General features: G+C 44.1%; 1 protein-coding gene across 3 annotated transcripts in view; it reads right to left on the reverse strand.

The window, feature by feature from the left end:
• CRPPA (CDP-L-ribitol pyrophosphorylase A) overlaps positions 1–24981 on the reverse strand; it is a 278128-nt gene that overhangs the window by 241792 nt on the left and 11355 nt on the right. For all 3 annotated transcript variants that reach the window (XM_072650821.1, XM_072650823.1, XM_072650822.1), the window contains exon 3: positions 23128–23277. In XM_072650821.1, coding sequence (XP_072506922.1) covers positions 23128–23277 — 150 coding nt within the window. The remainder of the gene's footprint in view (positions 1–23127; positions 23278–24981) is intronic.

Below are 24981 nucleotides of genomic sequence, written 5' to 3' on the forward strand. Positions count from 1 at the left end.
GAGACTTTAGTTAGGACTTAAAGGAGACAGCAATAAGGAGGGAGAGCATTCCAGGCATGGACGACAACCAGAGAAAAAGCCCGGAGACAAAAGAAGTTCATGGACCAGCAGGAGGCAGAGTCCCAGAATGGAAGAGTATGATTCATGAATAAGGGTGACCCAGTGAGCACTGACCTGGATAGAAGACCAGAGCTCGGAACTCTCTGAGGCCAAGTGGCTTTGTCTATTAAACAAGAGGATTGGGTTAAAGGCCCCTGAGCCCCCTCCCATGATCCTGAGAAGTCCAGGCTCCTCTTTGGGACTCTACAAATTGGCTGGCTTCTCAATGTCCCTAAAATATGGAAAATGCTAAAGAATTGGAAACTACATGTTACTTTAAATATTATGGCAGGGTCACATGCAAATGAGGGTCCTATCATAAATGCTTCAGCATCTCCCTCCTTCCTGACCATTTCTACCCCCAAAACCAACTTTTCTACCAAGAAACATGGAAAATTGGTAGGAACATTATTATTGATCTTTATCTATACTGACCCAAGTCATCCTCAGCTTCCTGCTAACACTGACATATGGAAGACAGGTACCAGTTACTTTAAAATGAGTCACTGCCTCTAAGAAGAATTAATTTCATGAATTCTATAAACATCAATTAATCACCTATTGGGGGGAAAGACACCAGGACACACATGGAGGGACACAAGATGAATGATTCATGGTTCCTCTCCTTACAGGGTTAGCAATCTCATGAGACCATGAAATATGGATACAAACAACCATGAAACCAAGAAGAACATGAAATTTCATGTTCCTAAAAGGAATGGGAAGGAGTCATAAGATTCCAAAGAATCACTTCCAGTTAAAGAGTGGGGAAAAGAAAGACAAGGAAGGGAAAACTTCCCAAAAATGACTGTGCTAGGACTCAAATGATGGGGAAGATGTTGAGATATAAAAGGAAGGCATTCCAGGAGTAGGGAGTGAGGGATCAAAGGCATGGAGACTAGAAATTGTGGGGCACATTTCAGAAAGTACTGTAATCTAGTAGAAACAGACAATATGTGAGGAGAAAGACTTGGGGTGCCAAGCAGCCTGAGGCCCTAAAGCAAAGAGAAGGTCTTCTGAGGTCTTATTCAGAAAGTCCCTGAGCAAGAGAACTCCTTTAACTTTTCTACAGCAAAGTTCTGATCATAAAATTGTTCTCAGCAAGGGACCTACTATTTCCAACTCATTAATGACCATTCCTTTCTGTAAACTGAGTCCTGGTGGGGTAAGAGGCTTTTGCACAATCGAGGGGAAGTTTCTACCTACTTTAAGCAATCCAGGTTAGATATGAACATGCAACCTTTAGAAGGGAAAAAAAGGGGTCCTCAAAGGATGCATATTTGTACTATCCCCACATGATGTTCTGCGCCTTGGTACAAGCCAAGGACACGCTGGAACACGATGCTGAGTAATGGCTTCGAAACAAAGGACACAGATGCATTCCACAATCCATGAGGATCAGGTCATGTGGAGTCAGTGGGCTCCCCGACCACAGCTTCCTAATGCTCTTAATTCTTTTAAGATACTGCTGCAGGGAACACACAGGCAGCACTAAATAATGGAACTCCCTTCATGAGCAGCTGAGCGAGCCCAAGAACACTCAGGACTTAAGCTCCAAGTTTAATTTGAAAAGTGGCAATGAAACATGAGACCACCTTGGAGGGAAAAGGAATGAAAAATCGCCTTGTCTAAAACTCACCTAAAAAAAATAGAAGTAGTTATTCTTAGAAAGGGTGGACCTGTAATTTAGGAGCACAGTTCTCTGATTTCCCTGAGGGCTGTTATGGTAGCAAGAAGGTGTGTTTCCAAGAAAGGAATTCCAGGGCCATTCAACTCAGGAGTTTAATGGGTGATTTGCTGATTCTCCTCAATGAACAGAAGGGAAGAACTTTAGGTATTAGAAAAAGACTAATTTGGTCACCTTGTTTAGTAGTAGTAGCAGTGGTAGTGGCAGTTGTGGTGGTGATAACAGTAGCAGCATTAGTAGCAGAAGCAGCACCAATAATAGTAGTTGAAGCAGTAGCAGCAGCAGCAGCAGCAGTAGTAGTAGCAGCAGTAATAGTAAAAGAAGCAGCAGCAGAATGAGAAGCAACCCTAATAGTAGCAGTAGCAGCACTAGTAAAAGAAAAGGCAGTAGCAACAGTAGCAGAAGCAGCAGTAACAGTGGTAGTAGTAGTAGTAGTAGTAGTAGTAGTAGTAGTAGTAGTAGTAGTAGAAGCAGTAACAGTAACAGTAGTAGTAGTAGAAGCACTAACAGTAACACTAGTAGTAGTAGTAGTAGTAGTAGTAGTAGTAGTAGTAGTAGAAGCAGTAACAGTAACACTAGTAGTAGTACTAGAAGCAGTAACAGTGACAGTAGTAGTAGAAGCAGTAACAGTAACAGTAGTAGTAGTAGAAGCACTAACAGTAACACTAGTAGTAGTAGTAGTAGTAGTAGTAGTAGTAGTAGTAGTAGTAGTAGTAGAAGCAGTAACAGTAACACTAGTAGTAGTACTAGAAGCAGTAACAGTGACAGTAGTAGTAGAAGCAACAGAAGCAATGACTAACAGCAAGGACACATGGTTGACACATGCTCCTATGAACACCAGAGTTTGTACAGCACTTCATGTGCAGCACCTCATTTGAACCTCCTAAAAACTCTGACAAGAAGTACTGCAAGCACCCATGGGCATTATACTCTCTCCATTATAAAGATGAGAAAACAGAGGTTCATGGCTCTCTCAGGATCAGGAAGCTAGCAAATGTCTGAAGAAGGATCTGCAGGAAGGTCTTCTCACCTCCGAGTCCAAAGCCAGTACTGTATCCCCTATGTGTAACATCGTAATGTACCCAAGACCCCCAGGCACAGTCAGCATTTGGACAAAATCCAAAAGATAACTAGCTAGCTCCATAGCTACCATTTACGTGAGCTCATGAAAATTTTCAAAGAGCTTTACAAATATTCATTTATTTTAGCCTCACAAAACCCCTGGCAGGTAGATGGCATTATTATCTACAGATGAGGAAATCAAGGTAAACAGATGTTAAGTGGTTTGCTGAGGGTCACACAGTAGGTTAGAACCTAAGGCTCGACTTTCGGACCCACTCCACCACGCAGCTGCCTAGAAGAATGGAAACTAAATTCAAGGACTGAAGACGATCAGATCCCATCTAACTACTCACTTTTGGCAGTTTCATTCAAGTCTTTGTAGCCCCACTTAAATAAATGCTTGTTGATAACCGATAATAATTAATTACTAATGAATAATGAATAATGATAAATGCTAACATCAGTATAGCTCCTCGCACACCTTCGGCTCATTTGATCCTCACAATAACCCAGGGAAGTAGGCGATATTGCTTAAACTGTCTGGTTCATCGTGGACCTTTCCCTCTGCCCCATTAGGAAAGGGACAACCAATCTCCAAAGTGTCATGACCTTCCCTCCACAATTCCTCTTGCTTCTACCTCCTTTATCTCCCCTCCCAGTACAAAGCATCCCAGTATGTGTCCTCATCCCTGTGCATTTGCACTGCTGCTGCAGTCTCCTTCCTGCCTCCAGCATCTTCCCTCTTCACTCTCCACCTCTCTAAAAATTTCTCTTCTTTGCCAAGGTAGCATGGAAGTCTTTGGGATTTGTTACTCAATGACCAGATTACCAATACTGCCCCCCAAAACTGGTCTTTCCAGTTCTCTCCATCTCTACTCTAGCCTCCACAGCTGCCAAAATCATCTTCCTTTAGAATGTGGCTGACCCTTCCCTGCTCAAAATCCATCAATGGTTCTCTACTGCCCCAGAACGAGGGCAGATTTCTACACTCTTAATTATGCATGTGACTGACCCCAGAAGTGCCATGTTCCATGCTACCCTGAGTCACCTCCACAACTGCCTGAGGGAGAATACCTGTGAAAAAGGAATAGCTCAGAAGTACAAAGCATTTTTTTTTTTTTACAAAGCAGAATTACAGTATCAGGCTATGGCCAAGATCACAGGGCCCTCAGTGGCCATTCTGTCCAAACTATACCTCAACAAGGATTCCTTCTACATCTATAAAAGAATCTAGATTGTATATGGTGCTCAAAGAGCACTAGCCCCTCTGGTGTGAGGCCTGCTAGTCCACCTTTGGTGTTCACCATTCACCCAACTCTTACCTCGGCTCCCAGAAGCTATAGCCCACACAGAGGCCACACTCAATAAAATTATTAGATGGGCTAAGCCAGGTTGAGGGTAACTAAGAGGTCTCAAACCCATCAGTGAGTTGGGGGGTGGTATTCCTACCCCAAATATGTAAAGACCTACCCCCAGCAGAATGGGCAGATAAGAACAATTTGTTTCAAAGGCTATCAAAGCAGATATAGGCAGGTACTGTCAAGAGCTTAGCGCTTGGTCAGAGCTTGGGTCAAAGACACCGAAGTCATCCACTGCATTCTGACTTGTGTCCGGCCACTGGACTTGGATGACTGGAAGAGAGAGTGGGGCTGACAACAGTGTGTAACTCCACCTCACTTAAATTTAATTCATACACAAGTCAAGACATCACCCTGTGATGTCATCAGTCCTCTTCAAAAATAAAGGACAAACAAGACAGGAAGGGATCTGCTACCTCCAAATTCCAGCTTTTGAATCACTCTAATGAAAGGAATTTTTGTGGGATTTTTTTTCTAACACCAAGCCTAACTTTGCCTCTTGGAAGCTTCCCTCCCATGGCTTCCAATTCTGCCCTCAGGGTACCAGCAGAACAAGCTTAATCCTCCCTCTGACAGCGCAGTGAATACTGGAAGATGCCATCATCGCCCTGAGTGTACTCTGTTCTGTGATAAACCAAAGCTTCAGATGGCAAGGAATCCAACTCTTTCACCATCCGCTTTCTGTCCTCTGAACACTCTCCAAATTATCACTTTCCTAACCGTGGCCCCCAAACAGCAGGACAACTCAAAAATCATCTTACCACAAAGGGGTACAATGGAACTGTAAGCTTCTCTTTACATGACCTCAAATCACTTCAATTGCTCTTGGCTACCACTGTCCATACTTGATTCATATTGAGCTTGGGATCCAGTTCTTTTTCAAACTGTAGTCTAGCCATTCTTCTCCCATCTTGTGGCTTTGACATTAGTTTGTTTAACTCAAAGGTCAGTTATATGCCTCTTCCATTCCATCATGTCTAATGTTTAACTCTGTCAAGTTCTTTGCACCAATGACTCTGTCATCCAGGTTGATCGCTATCACTCCCAGATGGGTGTCATCTCTAACTCTGGTTAGAGGGAAATTGATGCCTTTACATAGGATATGGAAGAAAGCATCAAATGCAGATCCCAGGGATACTCCACTGGAGAGTCCCTTTCATCCTCACAATAAACCACTACAGACTAGCACATGAAAGAAGGATTTGACCATTTGCAGCCTGGCCCAGAAGACAGAACCAAGAGCAATTTTGGGGAGGCAAAAGGGTTAAATGACTTGCCCAGGGTCACACAGATAGTAGATATCATAAGACAAATTTGAATTCAGGTCTTCCTAACCTCAGGCCCAGCATTTTATCTAATGCATCACTTAGCTGTTTCTTAGAAGTTATCTAGTCCAACCAATTTGATTTTAAGATTCTTAGAAAGCCAGTAAGATGTCCTAAGGTGAAGCGATCATCTTTGAAAATTCACCTTAGGAGGAGAAATAGGAAGACCCTGCAGAGTGACCAAGATCCAAACAGGCCCAGAGCCTCCTGGGGATAGAGAGATGCTCTGTGGTGTGGCTGAGGTCCTTCCAAATTTCTCAGTTCTAGGCCATTCTTTCACAATGCAGTCTTACCCAGCTCATTCTCAAGAGAATCCCAGTGATCCTACCAAACACCTACTGTTCATTTTAATGGAATCTCCAAGACAGAAGGAAATCAAGGTCTGGGAAAAAACTTCTGGGCACAAACAATCCCCTCATCTCCCAGACTCAATGAAGCCAGACTTCCCTATGTGAATGCAGAAATGCAACTGTCTCCCATGCAACACTTGTACTAACAGGAAGCAGCCACAACATTGCCCCAAGACTTCAGGGGCTGCAGAGGCAGCTAGAACCCCAGACCCTCATAAATCATCATTACAACCAGGAAAAATCAGTTCCTGTTCCCTGAAGAGGATTAATGGAAGCCCGTCAGAGGTGGATTCCATAGAACTATTTCAGACATGACTAATCTCAAAAACAATAGCTGTGCCTGGAGATGCCAACGTCAAAATCACTAGAGAGGTAACAGTCCCTTCTGTTGAGTTATAGATGACTTTTCTAGCCAACAGATCAATAGGCCAGAACTCAACTTGAATCACAAGTTAAAAGCTCAGCTTTCTCTCTCATCCATTTCTGGCACTAGATAAGACTGGACTGATATACTCAAGATGAAGATTATGCCACTGAGGCAGACATCTGGGGAACCACACCAGTACTACAAATGGACCAGCATGTCTGAAAAGCATCTGCCTTCCTTACCCGGGCCCTACTTGTATAAACAAGAGGAGTGAGAGAACTTTTAAGAGAGGACACATAAATCACTTCAGTCTTTAAAAGAGATTTTCCAGTCTCTAGAGAGTCATTGGCTCAGAAGAGTTGGAGGGAATTAAAAAGGAGCAAAAGTCCATGAAGAGAAGAGGACAGAGACTTGCACATTCCTTGGGAATAGCAGGAGATCCACTTTATAAACTTTAAAATCATCACTATTGTTATTATCATCCAAAATAGCCAATGAGTTTGGACTTTATTTGGTAGATAATTAAAAACCCTTGAAGGATTTTTGGCAGTGGGGTTCATGGGATTAAGGATGTGTTTTAGAAAGAACGATCCCCCAGCAGTGAGTCAGACAGGCTGGAAGACCAAAGATCAGGGACGAGATGACCAGCTACTACAGAGTGAGCTCCATGAGCACGAGAGCAGTGCAGCCACAATTTGACATATGGCTACCACTTAATGAAAGCTGATTCAAATTGTTCTATGGTAATTTTGCATTTCAAATTATGCCCAGTACCTGACAATGTGCTCTCAACCTAGCAAGGACTAAGCAGATGTCTATGAAATGGAATTAGGATTTGGTGAGTTTTCCTTTTCAAATCTGTTTCATGGGAAATTGCCCTGTTCAACAATCTCAAAGTGCTCTTTGTATCCATCTCCAAGTCATTTTCTATGTTTTCGAACCATGGAATACCATCATCTCTGGAAAAAACCAACACTGCAAGGATCAGTGGTGAGTGGAAGTAAGCTCCATCATTCAACCAGTAAAACCTTGTGTGGGAGAAATGGCAAAAAAAGACGTCAAAGATGAGGAGGATCAGGATTGTGGTAGGCTAATCATGGAGCATGAGGAAAAGATAATAGATGGGCATCCCTAGTGCTGGAATGGCATCCATGGCACATGGAACAAGGCCTCCAACAAGGAGCAAAAGAGCAGTGGAAGGACATGGATGGGACCTGACTTGTATGAGAAGGTGGGAATGGGTCATAAATAGCATCACCAATGGGAGGGCCCATAGTGATGAGATCAGAAGTGCCAAAGCACCATTAACCTCAGATGAGAAAATCTGGCTATGAATCCATGTTACCACTGGAAAGTTTTCTATACCCACTAACTGTAGGGACAAGGACAACTTAGCTAAATCTCATATGCAAGAAATCATTCTTACTACAGATGTCCCAAGCATACATAAATAAAGAGCTCTGTGAGTCAGCAAATCAGTCCTAGCCATGGGGAAAGGGGGAAGAGGAGGGATTAAAAACACAATCTTTTTTCCCAAAAAATATAAATTCAAGGAAACTACTTTGATCTTCACTAAGAAAGGTCACCAAACAGCCAGAGATCAAGGATATGGGATTGGCCATGAAGGGTTACCAATAATGTTCTTGGGGGAGAAGTAAGCAGAAATTATTGTGAATTTCAGTTAATAAGCACTTATTAGGCACCTACTGTGTGCCAGGCATTGTGCTAAGTACAGGAGATGCAAAGAAAGGCAAAAGACAGTCTCTGCCCTTAAGGACCTCACCTACTAAAGCAAATAACTTTGTACAAAAAAGTCATAGAGAGGATAAGCTGAAAATAATCAAGAGAGGGAAGGTATCAGTGATAAAGGATTAGGAAAGATTCCCTATAGAAGATGGGATGTGGGTGGGACGCCAGGAGTCAGAAACAAGGAGGCAGAGAACTCCCCACTGGGGACGGCCTGTGAAAATCACCTGTTAGGAGATGGAGCATCTTGCTCATAAGACAGCAGAGACCACTGTCACTGGGCCACAAGCTGTAAGAAGGATAAAAATGAAGACTCATGACAGAAGAGAAAGAGCTCTGGAGTCTGAATGCAGAGGGAAGCTTACTATTTGTTCTCCTTTTCTTTTGTTGTTTTGTTTTGTGTCTTCTTTCTTCTGGCTCCTGCCATTAGTTTTAATTCTTCTTTACATCATGACTAATGTGATTGAGCGCCATCTTGGGGAGGGGAGGAAGGGGGAGAAAAATTAAAACTCAAACTCTTACAGAAGTGAATGCTGAAAACTAAAAATTAATTAATTATTTTTAAAAAATGAAAAGGATGGAAATGTAGGAAGGATCAGGTTATAAAGGACTCTGAGTGCCAAAGAGAGGAGTTTATATTGGATGCTGGAGCTCACGTTGGATCCTTAGGCTCATTCTAAAACTACCTTAAGGCTGCAACATGAGATCAGACTTGAAAAGTGTAACTTTTTAATGGGAAAAAGAAACCTTGGGATAAAAGACCTGACACTTTAGATTTCATATAGTAGAAAGGGATAGAGATGGACTCTTGTCTGCAGTGGGCTCCATTCACTGGTCCACAATCTTCTCATTTACCAAATCAATGTGCAGAAAGCTTCACTCAGAACCCTACATTTATATTAAGATACTCCCCAGTATTTTTCAGGTCTGTATTTTTAAGTGGTTATTTCAACCACTTAAAAGTTTAAGCCAACTGTGGATAAAAATGTTAGCATTATTATGCTAAGAGGTTATGACCAATCAGAAGAAAATATCTCCTAACCAGAGAAATGTGATCACAGCTTTTGGGCTTCATCCAAGTTACTTTCTTAGATGCTTCGGTGGTAGGAGCGCGGCTTGCTTTGTGCTAGAGGCCAGGAAAAGAGGCAGGGCCACCATTCCTAGGCACATCTGACTCCTCTTAGGGCCACAGCCTGAATATCTGCCAACTTTCCTCATTACCCACAACCTTTAGCACTCCTCCCCCCCCCCTTTTTTTGTATGGATAGTTGCTCTACCAACAGGTAAACTAGGTTGGCTCCTTAAGGGGAAAGGGGGCTCTTTTTGAGGTAGTTAGGTGATACAGTGGGTAGAGTACTTGATTTGGAGTCAATAAAATTTTACGTCAAATCTAGCCTCAGACACTTACTACCTGTGTGACCCTGAGCAAGTCACTTAAACTCTGTCTGCCTCAGTTTCCTCATTTACAAAATGGGGGTAATCTCCCAAGGCTGTTGTGAGGATAAAAATGAAACGTTATTTGTAAAGTGTTTTTTAAAGTCCTCTACAAATATGGACTATTAGTAGTATCATTTTGTATAAGAGGCTTAGCCTAAAAGTAATGTTGGGGATGAGGGTAAGGTACAGATAGGGGAGGGGAGTGAACAACCTTAAAAGCTTTCCCTTAGCTCTTACTGGCTCTCTAAAGAATGATTTCCAACAAATTGTTTTTGTGGTGATATGGGAGGGGAATAGCACTTTATCCCTTTTAACCTCTGGAATTACATGATTTTTCCTAATTAGTAAAGTTGGATTTTAATTGGATTTAAAGCAGGCAATGAGGACTTGCTTTGTTCTGAATGAATAGAGGAATAAAAACTGTTTAGTAAGTGCTTACTCTGAACCAAGTGCTAGTCTGAAATACCAGTGGTGAACAGAACTTAACTTTTCTGTCTTTGCAATATCACTCCCCTTCCAGTATTATTTCTGCCCCAATCCCTCAACAGGCTGACAGTACAAATTTCAGGTTCACCACCAAATATTTTTGTAGTATCCTGTGATGCTGAACAGGTCACCCTGAAAATCCTAAGAGGTTGAAAAAGATGGTGGAAAAGAGGAGGGACATACTTTTACAATCCTCTTAGGTTCAGTGGACATAATATCACAAACTACTGGGAAAGGAACTTTATTGAATAAGAATCAGAGGATGATTTGGCAGAAAATTGATTCAGACTTGTATTACACACCATGTCACATAAATTTCTAATGAATTAATGATATCACTAATCACTAATCACATTACTGAGAAACTGGTGGCAAAGGGAGGGTCTTCTCTTTCACAGCTAGGGAAAGAGGAAAAATTCCAAGACAGACACAATAGAGGAAATTATAAAAGATAAAGCTAGAAACGGGACATTGAAGACAAAATACATTTGCACAAATCAATGTAGCAAAGCTCAAATCAAAGGAAATCTCTTAGACTATGAGGGAACACTTGCATTAAACATCAATAAAAGTTTGGCATCCCAAACCTATAAGGAATTGACACAAACATGTAAGGTTAGTAGTCATTCCCTAACAAAAGAGTAGTCAAGGGATGCAAGTAAACAGTTTTCAAGGGATAAGTGAAATTATTGACAAAATTATTCAAGGTCTCTAATAATCAAGGATATGAAGATTAAAAGTAACACCTCATACTCATCATACTAGCAAAGACAGTGAAGGAAAACTAAGTGCTGGAAGAACTGGGGAACTGGCGGGTTTCCTGCTGGTAGAGCTGTGAACTTGCTCCAGCTGTTCAGACAGAAGTGTGAAACTATGCAAGAGAAGTGACTGAGCTGAATGTACCCATAAACCTAAAGATCATACTACTGGTTTATGTCACAGGAAGGTTCATTGCAAAAGAAGGGTATTCATTATAGCATACTTTGCAGTGGCTAAAAGCTAGAGATCAATCATGATATTTGAATTTGGTGTAACACTGTTGTACATCTGGGATCTAAGGTTAGGGTCACAGATATTTCCAAGAAATATAAGACCTCTGCCAGCCATGCAATTCTGCAACTGACAAATATTCCAAACCATCCCCACTGGAGCATGCCCACTTTAGCCATTATTCTAAGCATTCACTGACTGACTTGTTTTTTAAATTTCTTTTACAGCCTCTACCTTAGTCAAGCTTTTCTGGACCTCAGCTTCCTCACATGTAAAATGGGGAAGAAGTGTGACTGGGCTAGAAGTTCACTAGGGTCCTTTCCAGTTGTAATCACCTATGATCCCATGCATTGTGCTTCCATGGTGGACCACTGTTTTCCAATACCACCTCGAGGATCTTGAGCTCCTCCACTGTTAAATGCTCTCTGGGAGTTCCTCTCCACCTTTGGTCTCCTCCCCAACCCTCTGGTGCTAAGCCCTAATTTGAAATACAGTTCTAAGAGCTCAAGGGAAGGAATTCCTACATCTCTCAGCTCCAAAGCTATTCATTTTCGTAAGTCAGCTTTCCTTTCCAAATAACATGACAAAGAACACAGGATTTTCGGAGATGTAACAAAACATACTTCCCTTGACATCTTTGAGAAGCCTTTTTGCCTCCTGCTTATTACAGAGTAAGTGTTTCCATTGTGCATAATTTCCCATGCATTCCATTCCCCACCTTTGCTTTTCTTAACACAAAAACAAAAACATAAGAGCTTTCCAGTAATCTCCTGTAACTGAAAGATTGCTTTCCCAAGCCCTCATTTTTCTATCACACACAAAGCTTTGAATTCAGAACAAACCACAGGAAGGAAGTCACTAGTACCATTATCCCACTGCTACCTTCCTGTGCCTACTCTTCTGTGTCCTCTATTTGCCTCCTCTCTTGTTTCCCTTCTGTGGATCTTGCAGACGCTTGCTATTGGACATGATCCACAGGACACGGAGGCTCATTTGGTTTGGTTTGGCTTTTTAAGTTGTCTAGCACTGTCAAAGACAGATATTCCAATCTTGCTAAGACACAGTCCCTGAAGAACAACTGAGAACTAAGGAAACCCTTGAAAGTAATTTGCCAACACTGTACTCTGAGGCTTTGGGAGGGTGCTGCTTTCTTCAGCCTCCTTTTTGGAAAATGGTGACTTCATTGGCCTCCGAAAGAAATTAGTATTAGAATTTCTTATATTCCATTCAATCCAACAAGGACTGATAAAGTACCTATTATGTACAAGCCTCTATCTTGGCACCAAGAATAAAAAGATGAAAATAAGACGTCTCCGCTCTGGAGGATTTTACCTTCTGTTGGGAGAACGAAAGACAAACAGCTAAGGAAATTAAAATATTTACAAAGTCATTGAAAGGGTAAAGGGGCAGCCCTAACAACTGAGATGAGGGATGGACAAAAGACTCCTAGAAACTGGAAGCAGCAGAGCTCCATCCGTGTCAACCTGAAGAACGCAGCAATGCACTTACGTGCTGCAGATCACAGTCCTTCTGCACCTTAGAAGGTGGTCCTTCATGAGTCCCTGAGCCAAAAAACCTCTGAGCAAGGCTAATCATGAAATAATCATAGGGCAAGACACACAGCTGACCACTGGGTCAATTCTTGAAGCCTTCCCAGCTTAGTAGGACCTGCCTGCCTTTGTCTTCCCACTAGGTATAGTTGAGCGTGCCTGCACTGGGGAGGTATTCTTCTCCAGGCTGGTCTGTGGGGGCCCCACCCCTGTCTCCTGCAAAGTCCCCTCCATGACACAAGGCAACTCAAGAGCTCTCTCCTAAAGGAGAAGTCCCTTCCTGACTCCCATACACACATAGGTACACACACAGATGAATGAATGAATGAAATGCATTGTACCAACTGGGAACACATTTTGCATTGAATTTTCTATGTAACACTGTTTCCTCCAGTTCACTCCTTGAGGCCAGGGGCTGGCTCCTGAGTCTTTGTGTCTCCAGAGTCTACCACGGTACCTGGAACATGGCAGGCACTTACCACACAAAGGCTTGGTGCACTGAGGAGTCATGTGACTCCTCACAAATGTCATCTTGGGACATTGAAAGAATTAAAGATTTCGGGGCCATCCAGTAGCAGACTTCAAGTACAGGATGGACTCAGCCTAAGAGGAAAGGTCCATCAGAAGCATGGATCTGAGAGCTCAGGAAAGTCATCTTCCAAGATAACGCGCCCCACAGACCAGCCCAGAAAGGAACACTTGACCAGTGCAGGCACGCTCAGTGTTTCCCATCCAGCCGCTCTCTGCTTCAGGACAGAGGATGGATCAAGGCAGGGAGGAAGATCACCTGGTTGGGCTCATTGGTGACTGCCCCAAGGAAGAGTTAAACAGTAATCATAATAGCTGGCAATGATATATCACTTTAAGGATTGTAAAGTGCTTTTCAAAGATCTCGGGGATGCAGGTGCCATTATTATACCTGAGGCAGGTGGAGGTTAAATGACTTGCCCAGGGTCACACAGTTAGCAAGTGTCTGATACCAGTTTCAAAAGGCAGGTCTCTCCTATCCATGTAATCAAAAGGCAAAGTACTACCTCTACCCCATGGCCAGAGAACCTGGGACACAGGAACAGACTAGAATGGGGGCACAGGAAACATTCATCCTGACAGACAGGGACCAGAGTGTGTGGGAGGACACGTTGGGGCACCCAAAGTGAAGGGTTAGAGAACCATGTAATAAAAAGGCTGAGGTCAAAATGACTCCACTGGCTAGACCCGTAGGATTTGACCTAACATTCAGGCTAAACGGGTCTGGGCTAATTAACCCTGTGTAAAACTGGAGGACCTGTGAGAGAGTAGGGGTGTGCATGGCAGTAACCAGGCAAAAGAGGTAATCCCAGGGTCCATGCACACAGGGCCAGTCATGATTAACTGATAATAGTTCTGCTTGCAAGCTACTAAACTTTGTGTCTACAATAACCTCTCCCCAATTCAGAGACACAGATGTGATATGTGGAAATAGGTGGCAAGGCATTCTGGCACTGTGGAAGCCAAGGCACAGAAGGCAGAGAGGGCAGAGAGGCAGCTGAAATCACTTCATATGAATTTGCCTCTTTCCCTCTTCATCAAAGAACCAGGCCATGAAGAGTCACTAGAAGCTCAACAGTCAGCCCCACCAACATGACTCGGTTCCCATGCGACACCTCGCAACTTGGCAATAGTATTATACTCCTCAGTAACAACGTTCCCAGGGTTGTAGGACCCTGGAGAGTAAGAATGCCTAGTAGGAGATTAAGCACTGGCAGAAGGCGCAGGGGAGGGGGTAAGCCAACTCCCGGGCTTCCATCAACCAGTCAACAAGCATCTAGTAAGCACCGCTTCCCTTCTAAGACACTGCCTGATCAGAAACTGAATCAAAGCAATTATTAAACACCTACTACTGTCAGCCAACCACTAAGACAAGGGTTGGAAATACAAAAATAGGGCAGTCTCAGCTTTCCAGGTGTTTACAATCTCTCTGGGGAATCAACATATACACAAATAGGAAGGTGCCAACATACACAGACAAAGATAAGGTGATGGGAGAGGGAGGGGGAGGGGAGAGACTGACGCAGCCTAAGGAAAGAAGGGAGACATGGTGAGTGCGAGAGTTTCCTGAACCGTCTTCATAACCACATCTGCATCATGTCACTACGTGATTCCTATTACATCCTGCTTCTGGTATTAAATTCACAGGATGACCGGCTTGTCAGGAAACATAAGATTATCCAAAGCACAGCAATGGCAAGTGTTCACTGTCAGGGTCCCTCCTTCTGCTCCAGCCACTCTGGCACTGTGGAGAGAGTGCCAGGCTTGGAACTGGGAGACCACACATAGTAACGGAGGGATGCTGGGAAAGGTCCTTAGCCTCAAAGAAACAGTTTCCCCTTCTCTAAAATGGAGACAATCCTCTCCACCTTAGAGGGTTCCCTGTTCCCTAATCATTTCTTCACCCTTCACCCATTTAGTCCTCTGAACATTCTTCCATCTCTGCTTCCTGCTGCCTCGGTTCTCCTTAATGGGTTTTCTCTTGCCACAGCCAAGGGCTTTTCCTCTGACTCTGTCTTTGTCACTAGTGTCCTCCTGCTCCTCAAATTAACGCATGCTGCCTCTCCCAATTAGAGAGCAAGGACTGATCAGCTTTTTCTCTTCCTACCCCTCAGTGCTTAGCATAGTGCCAAGTAAGCGGTTAATCAATGATCTTACATGTCTCCCATCATTCATTTGTTCACATGTTGTAGCCCCCAAGTGAAAATTAATTCTAGAAAAATAGTAATGAGATTCATTTAGAGGGCTGAGAGGCTAACACCCCCAAGTCCCTCTCCCCAAGCTGATCAGCCTCCTGATCAGCTGCTGCTGTCCCATCTGGTCCTCATCACTCACCCAGCCTCTCCATTCCCCCATTTCCTTAGCAGAAGGAGTCTGCCCTGTCTTTGGTGAAAGGGCAGGGGATAACGAGGCTCTAATTCAGAGGAGAAGAGATCCCCAGGGGAGGGGGTGGCAATGGTGATCACAGCTCCTCGTGTGGTTATTCTGAAAGTCACTCTGCTTGGTGGGTCTGTATAGACAAAAATGTCATTATTTATAAGAAGTTCATAGGATCATGCATTCAGAAAGGACCTTGGAGGGCCTCTGGTCCAGCCCCCTCTTTTTCCCATCTTTTCAATGGGCTTCCTGTCTTATGTCAGAGAAAGCCCAAATGCGTTGGCAGCAAGGACAGGATACAGGCTCTGTTTGTTCAAACAATCATTGGGTTTGCCCCCGTGCATGGGCTGTGGGCAGGCTACAGGATAGGAATGCCAGTTCCTGTGCCATAATCCTTTAACTCCATGCTTATTATGTTCCTTTACCCAGGGGCTTAAGTGATAGGAATCTAAGAAGTGGAGACATCCTTTTGTTTCATGTTTAATTTGTGTATGTTTGAAAGAAAAAAAAAGATTCCTCACTTTCTACATGAGTACATACTTCTTAAGGAACCCCCCAGAGTCTCTCTCAGGACAGATATCCTTCCACCTTCCCAGAGGACCACCCAAAATCAGACAGATAAATGACATTGAATGACCACTGTCATCCCCTTACTCTCGGGTACACACAGAATGCCACTGGTGCTTAAAGAAATCCCTGTCCAGCACCCAGGTCACATCAGACCTCACAATCTGTGGATATCCTGGGAAGTGAGGACAGAGCCCTGTAAAAGAAAGCAAACTAGCAAGGCGCTTTGTATGGGAGGCCTGCAGTCAAGACCACCCCCATCTTCAGAGGAAATGAAGCCTCTTGTCTGAGATCTGCTTTGTAGCAAGAAAATTAGATCCTTCTTCTAGCCCAGAAAGTAGGCCAGCATCTCCTCGTTAAGTGGTCGGTAGAGATTGTGACAAGAATCCTCCAGACTTGGCCCTCTCCCTTTGGGTCTCATCTCCTGATATTTTTTCATAGTTCTTACTCTTCTCGATTATTTGGCAATCATTTCTACCTCTGGCTTTTGGAATGATTAGCTGTGCTAACATACAACTGAACCATCGCCAGGAGAAATCTAAACATGTTCCCAGTGAACGATCTCTCGGATGTGTGCTTAGTCTTTTTGCCAGAATCTCACTTAAAATGCCTACATTGATATTTATTAATGAAATCAATTCACGGCGTAGTGCTCTTTCTTGCTTTGCAGCTCTAGTTTTCTTTGTTTTCAGGTCCAAGCATATGACATGGCTTCTGATCCTTTGCACTGTCTAGAGCAGCTAGATGATACAGTGGATAAAGCAGGGAGAAGGTCAGTTTGGTGAACCTGCTGCCTTGAGGCTACATGTGGCCTTCTAAGTCCTCAAGTGCTGCCTTTTGACTGAATCCAAACCTCATAGAAGAAATCTATGTCTAAATCTATATAAAAGAAGAATTTCTGTTAAAGGAATTTCTTCTGTGAGGTCTGGATTCAGGCAAAGGGCTACACTTGAGGAACTAGCAGGTCACATGTGGCCTCAAGGCTACAGGTTTCCCATCCCTGCTCTAGACTCTTCAATTAAATCAAATTAACTTTTGGATTCAGTAAGTGTACAATTCTCGGTATGCACAAAGGAAAGAGACAGACACAAGACTTTAGCTCAAATCCAGAGGTGACACTGAACCGAGAGACAAAGGCCATATCAAAAGACAACCTAGACTTCTCCAGGCAAAACATATAGAACATAAAACTACTAGAAAGAAGGCTGAGCTAAATGTATCCGGCTATTTCTTTGCACCTGGAAATACAAGCTGGATGGGAAGAACATAGGTAAAGTAATTAACACCTAGGCAATACCAGGCTGGAAGTACACTCTCAGAACTATAAAATGGACCACAACAGATTGGAAAAGTATTCTAACAAAAGCCAACATAATATTAACAAAACACAGAGCTCATTGTACTACGTAGCTATAAAAATATGAAAACCTCCTTGCCAAAATGGAGAAAGAGGAAAGATAAGCATTCTCAGGGCATCTTCTAGAACATTAAACATAAAAAAATACCCTAGGAACTTGTCCCAGGACCATTTCCATCTGAAACCAATCAAAGATGAGAAGAATGAGATGGTTATAAAAGTTGGCATCGATAGAGCTACTCACAAAATGCTTTACATACATTATCTAGGCCTCACTGAGGTAGCAAGGGGCCCTAACCCTCATTCTGAGACAAGAGGGGATCAAACCACTACCACCACCGCCAATACCACGGTGGAGAATGCCAAGGACCAATTGTCCAAGAACCTTAGAAATCTCAGGGTCAAACAAAGCCAATGCAACAAGATTAGAAGGGAAACAGAAAATGGGGAAACCAGTTTTACAACCAGTGTCTCATTTCTAAAATCTATAGAGAACTGAGTCAAATTTACAAGAATATAAATCATTCCCCAATTGAGAAATAGTCAAAGGATATGAACAGGCAGTTTTCAGAGGAAGAAATTAATGCTGTCTACAGTCATATGAAAAAATGCTCTAAATCACTATTCATTAGAAAGATGCAAATGAAAACAACTCTGAGGTAGCACATTACACCTATCAGATTGGCTAATGTGACAAAACAGGAAAATGATAAATGTCGGAGAAGATGTGGGAAAATTGGAACACTAATGCATTGTTGGTGGAGTTGTGAACTGATGCAACCATTCTGAAGAATAATTTGGAACTATGCCCAAAGGGTTATAAAGTTGTGCATATCCTTTGACTCTGCAATACCACTTCTAGGTTTGTATCCCAAAAAGATCACAAAAACAGAAAAAAGACCCATATTTTTTGTGGTGGTCAAGAATTGAAAATTGAGGAGATGCCCATCAATTGGACAACAGCTGAACAAGTTACGTTAGATGAATATAATGGAATACTATTGTTTCCTAAGAAATGATAAGCAAGTGAACTTCAGAAAAACCTGGACTTAGGTGAACTGATGCCGAGCAATTGAGCAGAAACAAAGCATTTTACTCAGTAACAGCAATGTCATACGATGACTAACTTTAATAGACTTATCTCTGCTTAGCAATGCAAGAATCTAGGACCTCTCCAACTGGCTCATAATGGAAAACACTATCCAACACTGAGGAAAACAAGCATGGCATCTGAATGCAGATTGAACATACTGCTTCCCCACCCCTTCATCCCTCTCCCTCTCTCTTTCTCGTGGTTTCTCCCATGGGTTCTAATTCTTCTTTACAACATGACTAAGGTGCTCCCCACTAGCACCAGTGGGCCTACTTCAAGAGCATTTCCCACAGCAATCATCTGGGACAACAATTCTTGAATGGATGGGACCTGGCCCCCGCCTCACCCCACCCCACCCCCAGCAGCAGCCCTACTGGAGACCTGGGAAAGGTCTTTGGGTGGTCAAGCATCTCAACACCTGAAAGGGTGGAACAACTGTGCTGCCATCCTCCAGGGGTCACAGGGCTATTCCGGCTGTCTTGAAGGGACCCCTCCTCTATTAGAGTGGGAGCTCAGTGAGAACTCTTTGGAATGATTTACTCTTCTCTTTGTCTACCCATGCTTAGCACAAATTAGGCATATGGAAAGCATCTAAAAATGTGGTTTGTTTTTAATTAATTTGTTATCTTACTTGAGTCTTCCAACATCTGATGAGATAGGTGTCATTCACTGGTTATTTGCTAACGACCCAGTCCTTGGGGCAACTGCCCACATTCAGACAGCTCATGAAGCATATGCTCAGAATTCGAACCCAGGTCTTTATAACTCCAAGGACAGTAATCTAGCCACTATTCTGCCCAAACTCTGACAGAAAACTATCTTGCCCTCCATCCTCAAGCAGAGATCTTAGAGGGAGATCTTCAAAAACTATTGTGATTTCTCATCAATGAACTACTGGAAGTGTCTAAAGTGAACTGCAGAGCCTATGATGAGTATAATCCCAAGAATCAGGCTGACAAACACCTTATTGGGTCAGAACCTGGGTCAGGGGAACAGGATGGGCTGGAGGGGGGCCGGGGGGACAGACTAGCTGTTCTCCCCAATGGAGGAGAGAACAATGTTAGTATGTTTATAGACTAAGAACCTCAAATGGCCACTGTTGGGACTGGAAGCTCAATTCCGTGTGGACAGTCTCGGGCAGGTAAAAGTGGGACTTCTAAATCTTAGAGTCTTACGAGGCCCTCCATGAACAGCGGGGGTTCGAGAAGGTCAGACCGAGCTAGCTCGGCTAGCTCGGGTATTTCCGCCTCTCCCCCGGAGATACCTGATGGGTGGAGTCTCCCTGCCCTCGAGGTCGTCCCGGATTGGAGCACACCTAGTTACCTAACAGCACGGTATTGAGATGCAAACTGTGTGGCTGAAGATTAAGTAGGATTGAGGAAGCCTAAAAGCTCTCTTAGCACGTGTGGAGCCAAAGAGAAAAGTAGGGCTCCGCTTCTTTTCTTTCCTCTCTCCCCTCCTCCTCTCTCCCCGCTTGTACTTCTACTTCCAATCCCTTAAGCTTAGCCTTCTTAGGAAATCTCCCCCTCTTCGTCCTAAGAAAGAAGACCCCCTGCACTTGTAACCGAAACCCTGTAATAAAGCTCAACCCCTGTTTGACTCTGGAACGTCCTTTCTCTCATACGTGCATCCGGCGTGGCCAGCCGAAAACCTGGACAGGTAAGAAAGACTCGGGTAGCCCAATACAGGCCTCTAGGCTTGGCAGGCCACATTCTTTCCCTAACCTCAGTAAACATGGACCTCCATGCTCTAAATTCCGAAAGCCTTGATCCGGCAGAGCTGGAACCTGGAGACCTAATTTCAGGCTCAGTCAGAATTTCCTGAATCTTGGTAGGGTGGTGCAATCAGTCAGTCAATACACATTTACCAAGCACCTACCAAGTGTCAGATGAGCTGCATTAAGCACTAGAGATACACAAAGTCACTCCCTGTGCTCCAAGAGCTCACAATCCAAAGGGAAATAGCTAGCTAGCAGAACTACAAGATATGGCCCAGCGACATCACTGAGATTTCTTAGATGTTTTAACTAAGTTTTCATATTGAACCCCTCTATAATGCTCCCTGACAAGTGGTAATTCAGTCTGTTTTTGAAGACCTCCAATGACGGGGAACTCACAACTTCACTTCTGACTGTCCCAGACTTTGCCACTATGACTCAGCTGCCTTTTTACCCTGAAACTTCCCTCCACACCTGGGGTCTTTTCATCCAAAAACATCCCTCTGCCAAGTCAGCCCCATCTTTCTTTCCTTCTGGGAGCCTCAATTTTGTGATGGGACCAGACATCCATGTTTCATTCTCCTCCCAGTTGGCATTCTGACTCTGAACCCCAAGCCCTCTCATAGCTACCTTTTTGGTTCCCTTGTGTATGTGGTTAGAATGTAAGCACCTGGAGGGCAAAGGCTGTTTTTCTTTTCACCTGGATTTAATCCTCAGCACTTGATGCAGCACCTGGCAAGGTGGGCATAGCCGTAACTATCTCAGGGTCCTAGGTTTGGCTGAGATCCCTGATGCTGACTTGGGTGCCCCCTGCCACACGAGGCCTCAAGGCCAAAGGTCCCCCCTCAACTGCCACCCCTGCAGTCACTAGGGCCCGTCCTTCATCTGAAAGTGTCCTTGGCCTCGAACACTAGTTTCTCCCTCAAACAGTTAGTTTTGATTCTGATTCTCTTTGTGCACGTCACAGTCTTTTCTCCAGTGGCATGGAGGCTTCTAGAGGGAGGGCAGGGACTGTCTCTATTAGCCTTCATCTCTGCAGCATCTGGCTGAGCCAGACACAGGAAGTGCTTAAGGAACGTGGGTGGAATTGGAGACAGCACAGAGAAAAGAGCCATTACTGAGTCTAGCGAGAGGACTGGATTCAAATCCTACCTCTGTGATTTATAAAGTTAATGTGATTTCTGAGTTCCTTTCTGGAATTCAGGAAATGGCTCCTTTCAGAAGTGGAAGTAAATGCAGCAGAGGCACACGGGCCCTTAAGGAGTAAAGTCTGGCAGAAGAGAGAAGATAAGCACAGTGTCTATAGAAGGAGACTGGGATTCCACAGGCCTGGCCCTCCAACTACCAGTCCTGTCCCTGCTATGCACGCAAAGCCAAAGGAAGAAGAAGAACTCGCCCAGAGGTGCCAAGTGTCATGGCTTCCTGCATCTCCGATGAGATTCCCAGAGGCCAGAGAATAACTTGCTTTTCTCTTCATACGCAAGGGCCTGCCAAGTTCTCAATTAAATGAAATGCACCAAGGCACAGTTAGTCAATCAATAAACACTTTTAAGCCCCTCCTATGTGTCAGGCACAGCTGTAAGCAGGAGGAACACAAAGAAAGGCCCTAAGAGGACTCCCAGTGTGATGGGAAAGAACATGCAAACAACCACATACAAACAAGCCAGACACAGGATGGAGTTCGAGATAATCAACAGAGGGAATATGCTAGAATGAAGGGGATCAGAAAGGCTTCCTCTAGCAAGTGAGACTTGGATCAACCCTTAAAGGAAGCTAAGAAAGCCAGGAGATAGAAATGAGGAGGATTCCAGGTCTGGGGACAGCCAGGGAAAATGCCTGAAGTCAGGAAATGGAGAGTCTTGGGTAAGGAACAGAAGGTCAATGTTACTGGTTCTCAACACACAGAAGGGGTGGGGGTGGGCGTAAGGTATAACACTGCAAATGGAGGAGGGCTGTAGACTATGAAGAGCTTTATGCGCCAACAGAGTGTTTTATATTGGATCCTGCAGATGACAGGGAGCCACTGGAATTTACAGAGTACAAGGGTTATGGGATCAGAGCTTTGCTTTAGGAATATCTCATTAGTAGCTGAAAGGTGGATGGAGTGGGGACAGACTTGAGGCGGGTCCCACCTGCCTCCATACCTTCTGTCCCACCCCCAGCAGCTCTTGCAATGGCCCAGGTGTGAGGTGATGAGGGCAGTGTCAGAGGACAAAAGGAGGTGTATTCAAGAGATGCCACAGAAGTGAACTCAACAGGCTTGGGCAACAGGTGGGACATGGGGGATGAAAGAGAGTGAGGAGTCAAGATAGCTTCTCCCTGTGAGCCTGAGGGCAGAGGAGGATGGTGTTAGCATCTATAATAACTGGGAAGGTAGGAGGAGGCAGGGACTTAGGGAGAAAGAGGATGGGCTCCATTTTGGACATATGGAGCATTCAGGTGGAGATGTCTGAAAGGCAGCTGGAGATGTGAGATTGGAGGCCAGTAGGCTGGGGCCAGATGTGTGTGGAGAACAATGAGCACAGACATGGTCAATAAATCCACAGAAACTGATGAGCTCACCAAGTAAAGTAGTATAGAAGGAGAAGAGCAGAGAGCCCAGAATGGAACCATGAGGGACCTCTACAGTTAGAGGGCATGGTCTGGAGAAGGATCTGGCAACGGAGACAGAGCGGTCAGAGAGCTGGGAGGAGAACCAGGAGAGGGGGGAATGTCCTGAAGGAGGAGAAAGTGACCAGTAATGTTGGTGGCTGCAAAGAGGTCAAGGGGAATGAGGACTGAGAAAAGGCCACTGGATTTGGCAACTAAGCGATCACTGCTAACTTTGAAGAGACAAGAATTGTCTTTAAAAGTCTAGGGTAAAAAAATATTTTTATGTGTAAAGAACAGAAAGTTGGCCTAGAGTAATACCATCTCAGCTCCAAGGTGGTTTGCCAATTTTTGTTTAAAAAAGGTCAGTCTGTGGTTTTTAATAAAGTTTTCTTCAACAGACAAAAACCAAGCACATCCCACTGAAAGCCTTCACTTCTTACCTGACAATAGGCTCTGTAGATCACATCAAACAAGAAAGCCTGTGGCATTTCACTGGCTCGGTGCCTGGACCGGTCTAATGACTGGTCTAAATAACCATCTGCAGATGGAGAAATAACTGTGGATACGAGAGGACGGATAGCTCCCGCTGCCTATGGAAGAAAAAGAGACACAGCAGGTGATAGTTTGCACCCTGAGAGCTTGGGAAAAGACCTGTCTGCCCTTCTGATGTTACGGAAAACCACCTCGAATTGGTTGTCCTTCTAGCAGGCTCCCCTAAAGAAACACTGTCAGGGATCTGTCAGGATGTCCAGGAGCCAGACCCAAGGCACAACCAACCAGGACTGCAAGGGGAAACAGAAGATTTTCCATTGTATTTGAAATCAGTGACCATTAAAAAGCCCACTCCCAAGGGAGTTCACTCATGAAAAAGAATGTTGGGAAAGAGCCTGGAGCAATGTGGACAGAGCTATTCACAAAAGCAAGAGTGAACTAATGGGCATTTACGAGACTTCATTGACACATTACATAATTCGGGAAATTGGAGACGTCTTTGGAGTCTTTGAGATGGGAATCAACAATGACATGAAACGCTGGCTGTCTCCAGGCCTCGTTCTAATTTCTAGGAAAAGCCAAAGTTTTTCAGGCATTTCCTTGGCCCTTACTGTCCCAGCAGGCAGTTCCTCCCGCTCTGTGTTCTGATGGTAACTTCGCCTCATTAATAGATGCATCAAACCTTGCTCTTTTGAAAGACAAGAGGTTGATCACATACACCCACACATTCACACTCTGCCTTTGAAGGGAGAAGCAGAACTGGACCAGACCTCAGACATGAAATGGGCTAACCCCCTCATTTTATAGAAAGGAATACTGAGGGCCAGAAAAGTCAAAGGAATTGTTCTCAAATGTAATAATTGTCAGAGGAAAGGTTTGAACCGAGGTTCTCTGACTCCAGAGCTGGCATCTCCACCTCTGCAACATGCCTCCCATGACCCTCTACTGACTAGTCTAGTCTGACTGTCTCTACTACCCCATGTGCCTCCCATGATCCTCTAGTCTTACCCTCTCCTTTGACAGATGAAACAGTTGAGACCCAACAATCAACCAAGAGTGAGCATCAGAAGTTAGACTGAAGCTCTGGACCCAGTTCTCTCTGCCACAGCATCTCACTTCTCTCCCCCTGGGTGTGATGCTTCCCATGTCTGGTGGTGAACATGCCCACACAAATAATGAAGCCTCAGGCCAATGGCTCCTCAGGGTGCTGGGCATTACTGGACAGGCTGCTGCCCGAATAAGGACTTTTGATCTCTTCACCAACAAACACATATTCTGAGAAGTCCAAGGTAAGGCTTTATTTTAACCAGCAGGCAAACACAGGGCAGGGTATTCAAGAAGCAAATTCATGAACTGTAACGGTTCTTAACTGCAGAAATGGCAACAATTATTTGTTTTCCTAAGTAATTACACTCAGATTATGGGTAAAGTAAGCCTGGGTCCACACCATGAAATATCATCCACATAGGAAATTCAAATACAGTATCATTTACTGTGGGTACTAAGGGCAAACCATCTTGCTTAAACCTTGACTGCAGTATTTGAAACAGCAGCACAAACTTGGCATCACTGTTTCTTCTTCTTCCTCCTTTTCTGTTGTGTTTGACTCTTTGTGACCCCTTTTGGGGTTTCCTTGGCAGAGATTCTGGAGGGGTTTTGCCATGTCCTTCTCCAGTTCATTTTATAGATGAGGAAATTGAGTCAAACGGGGTGAAGTGACTTGACCAGGGTCACACAGCTAGTAAGTGTCCCAGATCAGATTTGAATTCTGGAAGAGGAGTCTTCCTGATTCCAAGCCCCAG

The sequence above is a fragment of the Notamacropus eugenii genome, chromosome 3, assembly GCF_028372415.1.
Source record: "Notamacropus eugenii isolate mMacEug1 chromosome 3, mMacEug1.pri_v2, whole genome shotgun sequence".
Classification (NCBI taxonomy): domain Eukaryota; kingdom Metazoa; phylum Chordata; class Mammalia; order Diprotodontia; family Macropodidae; genus Notamacropus; species Notamacropus eugenii.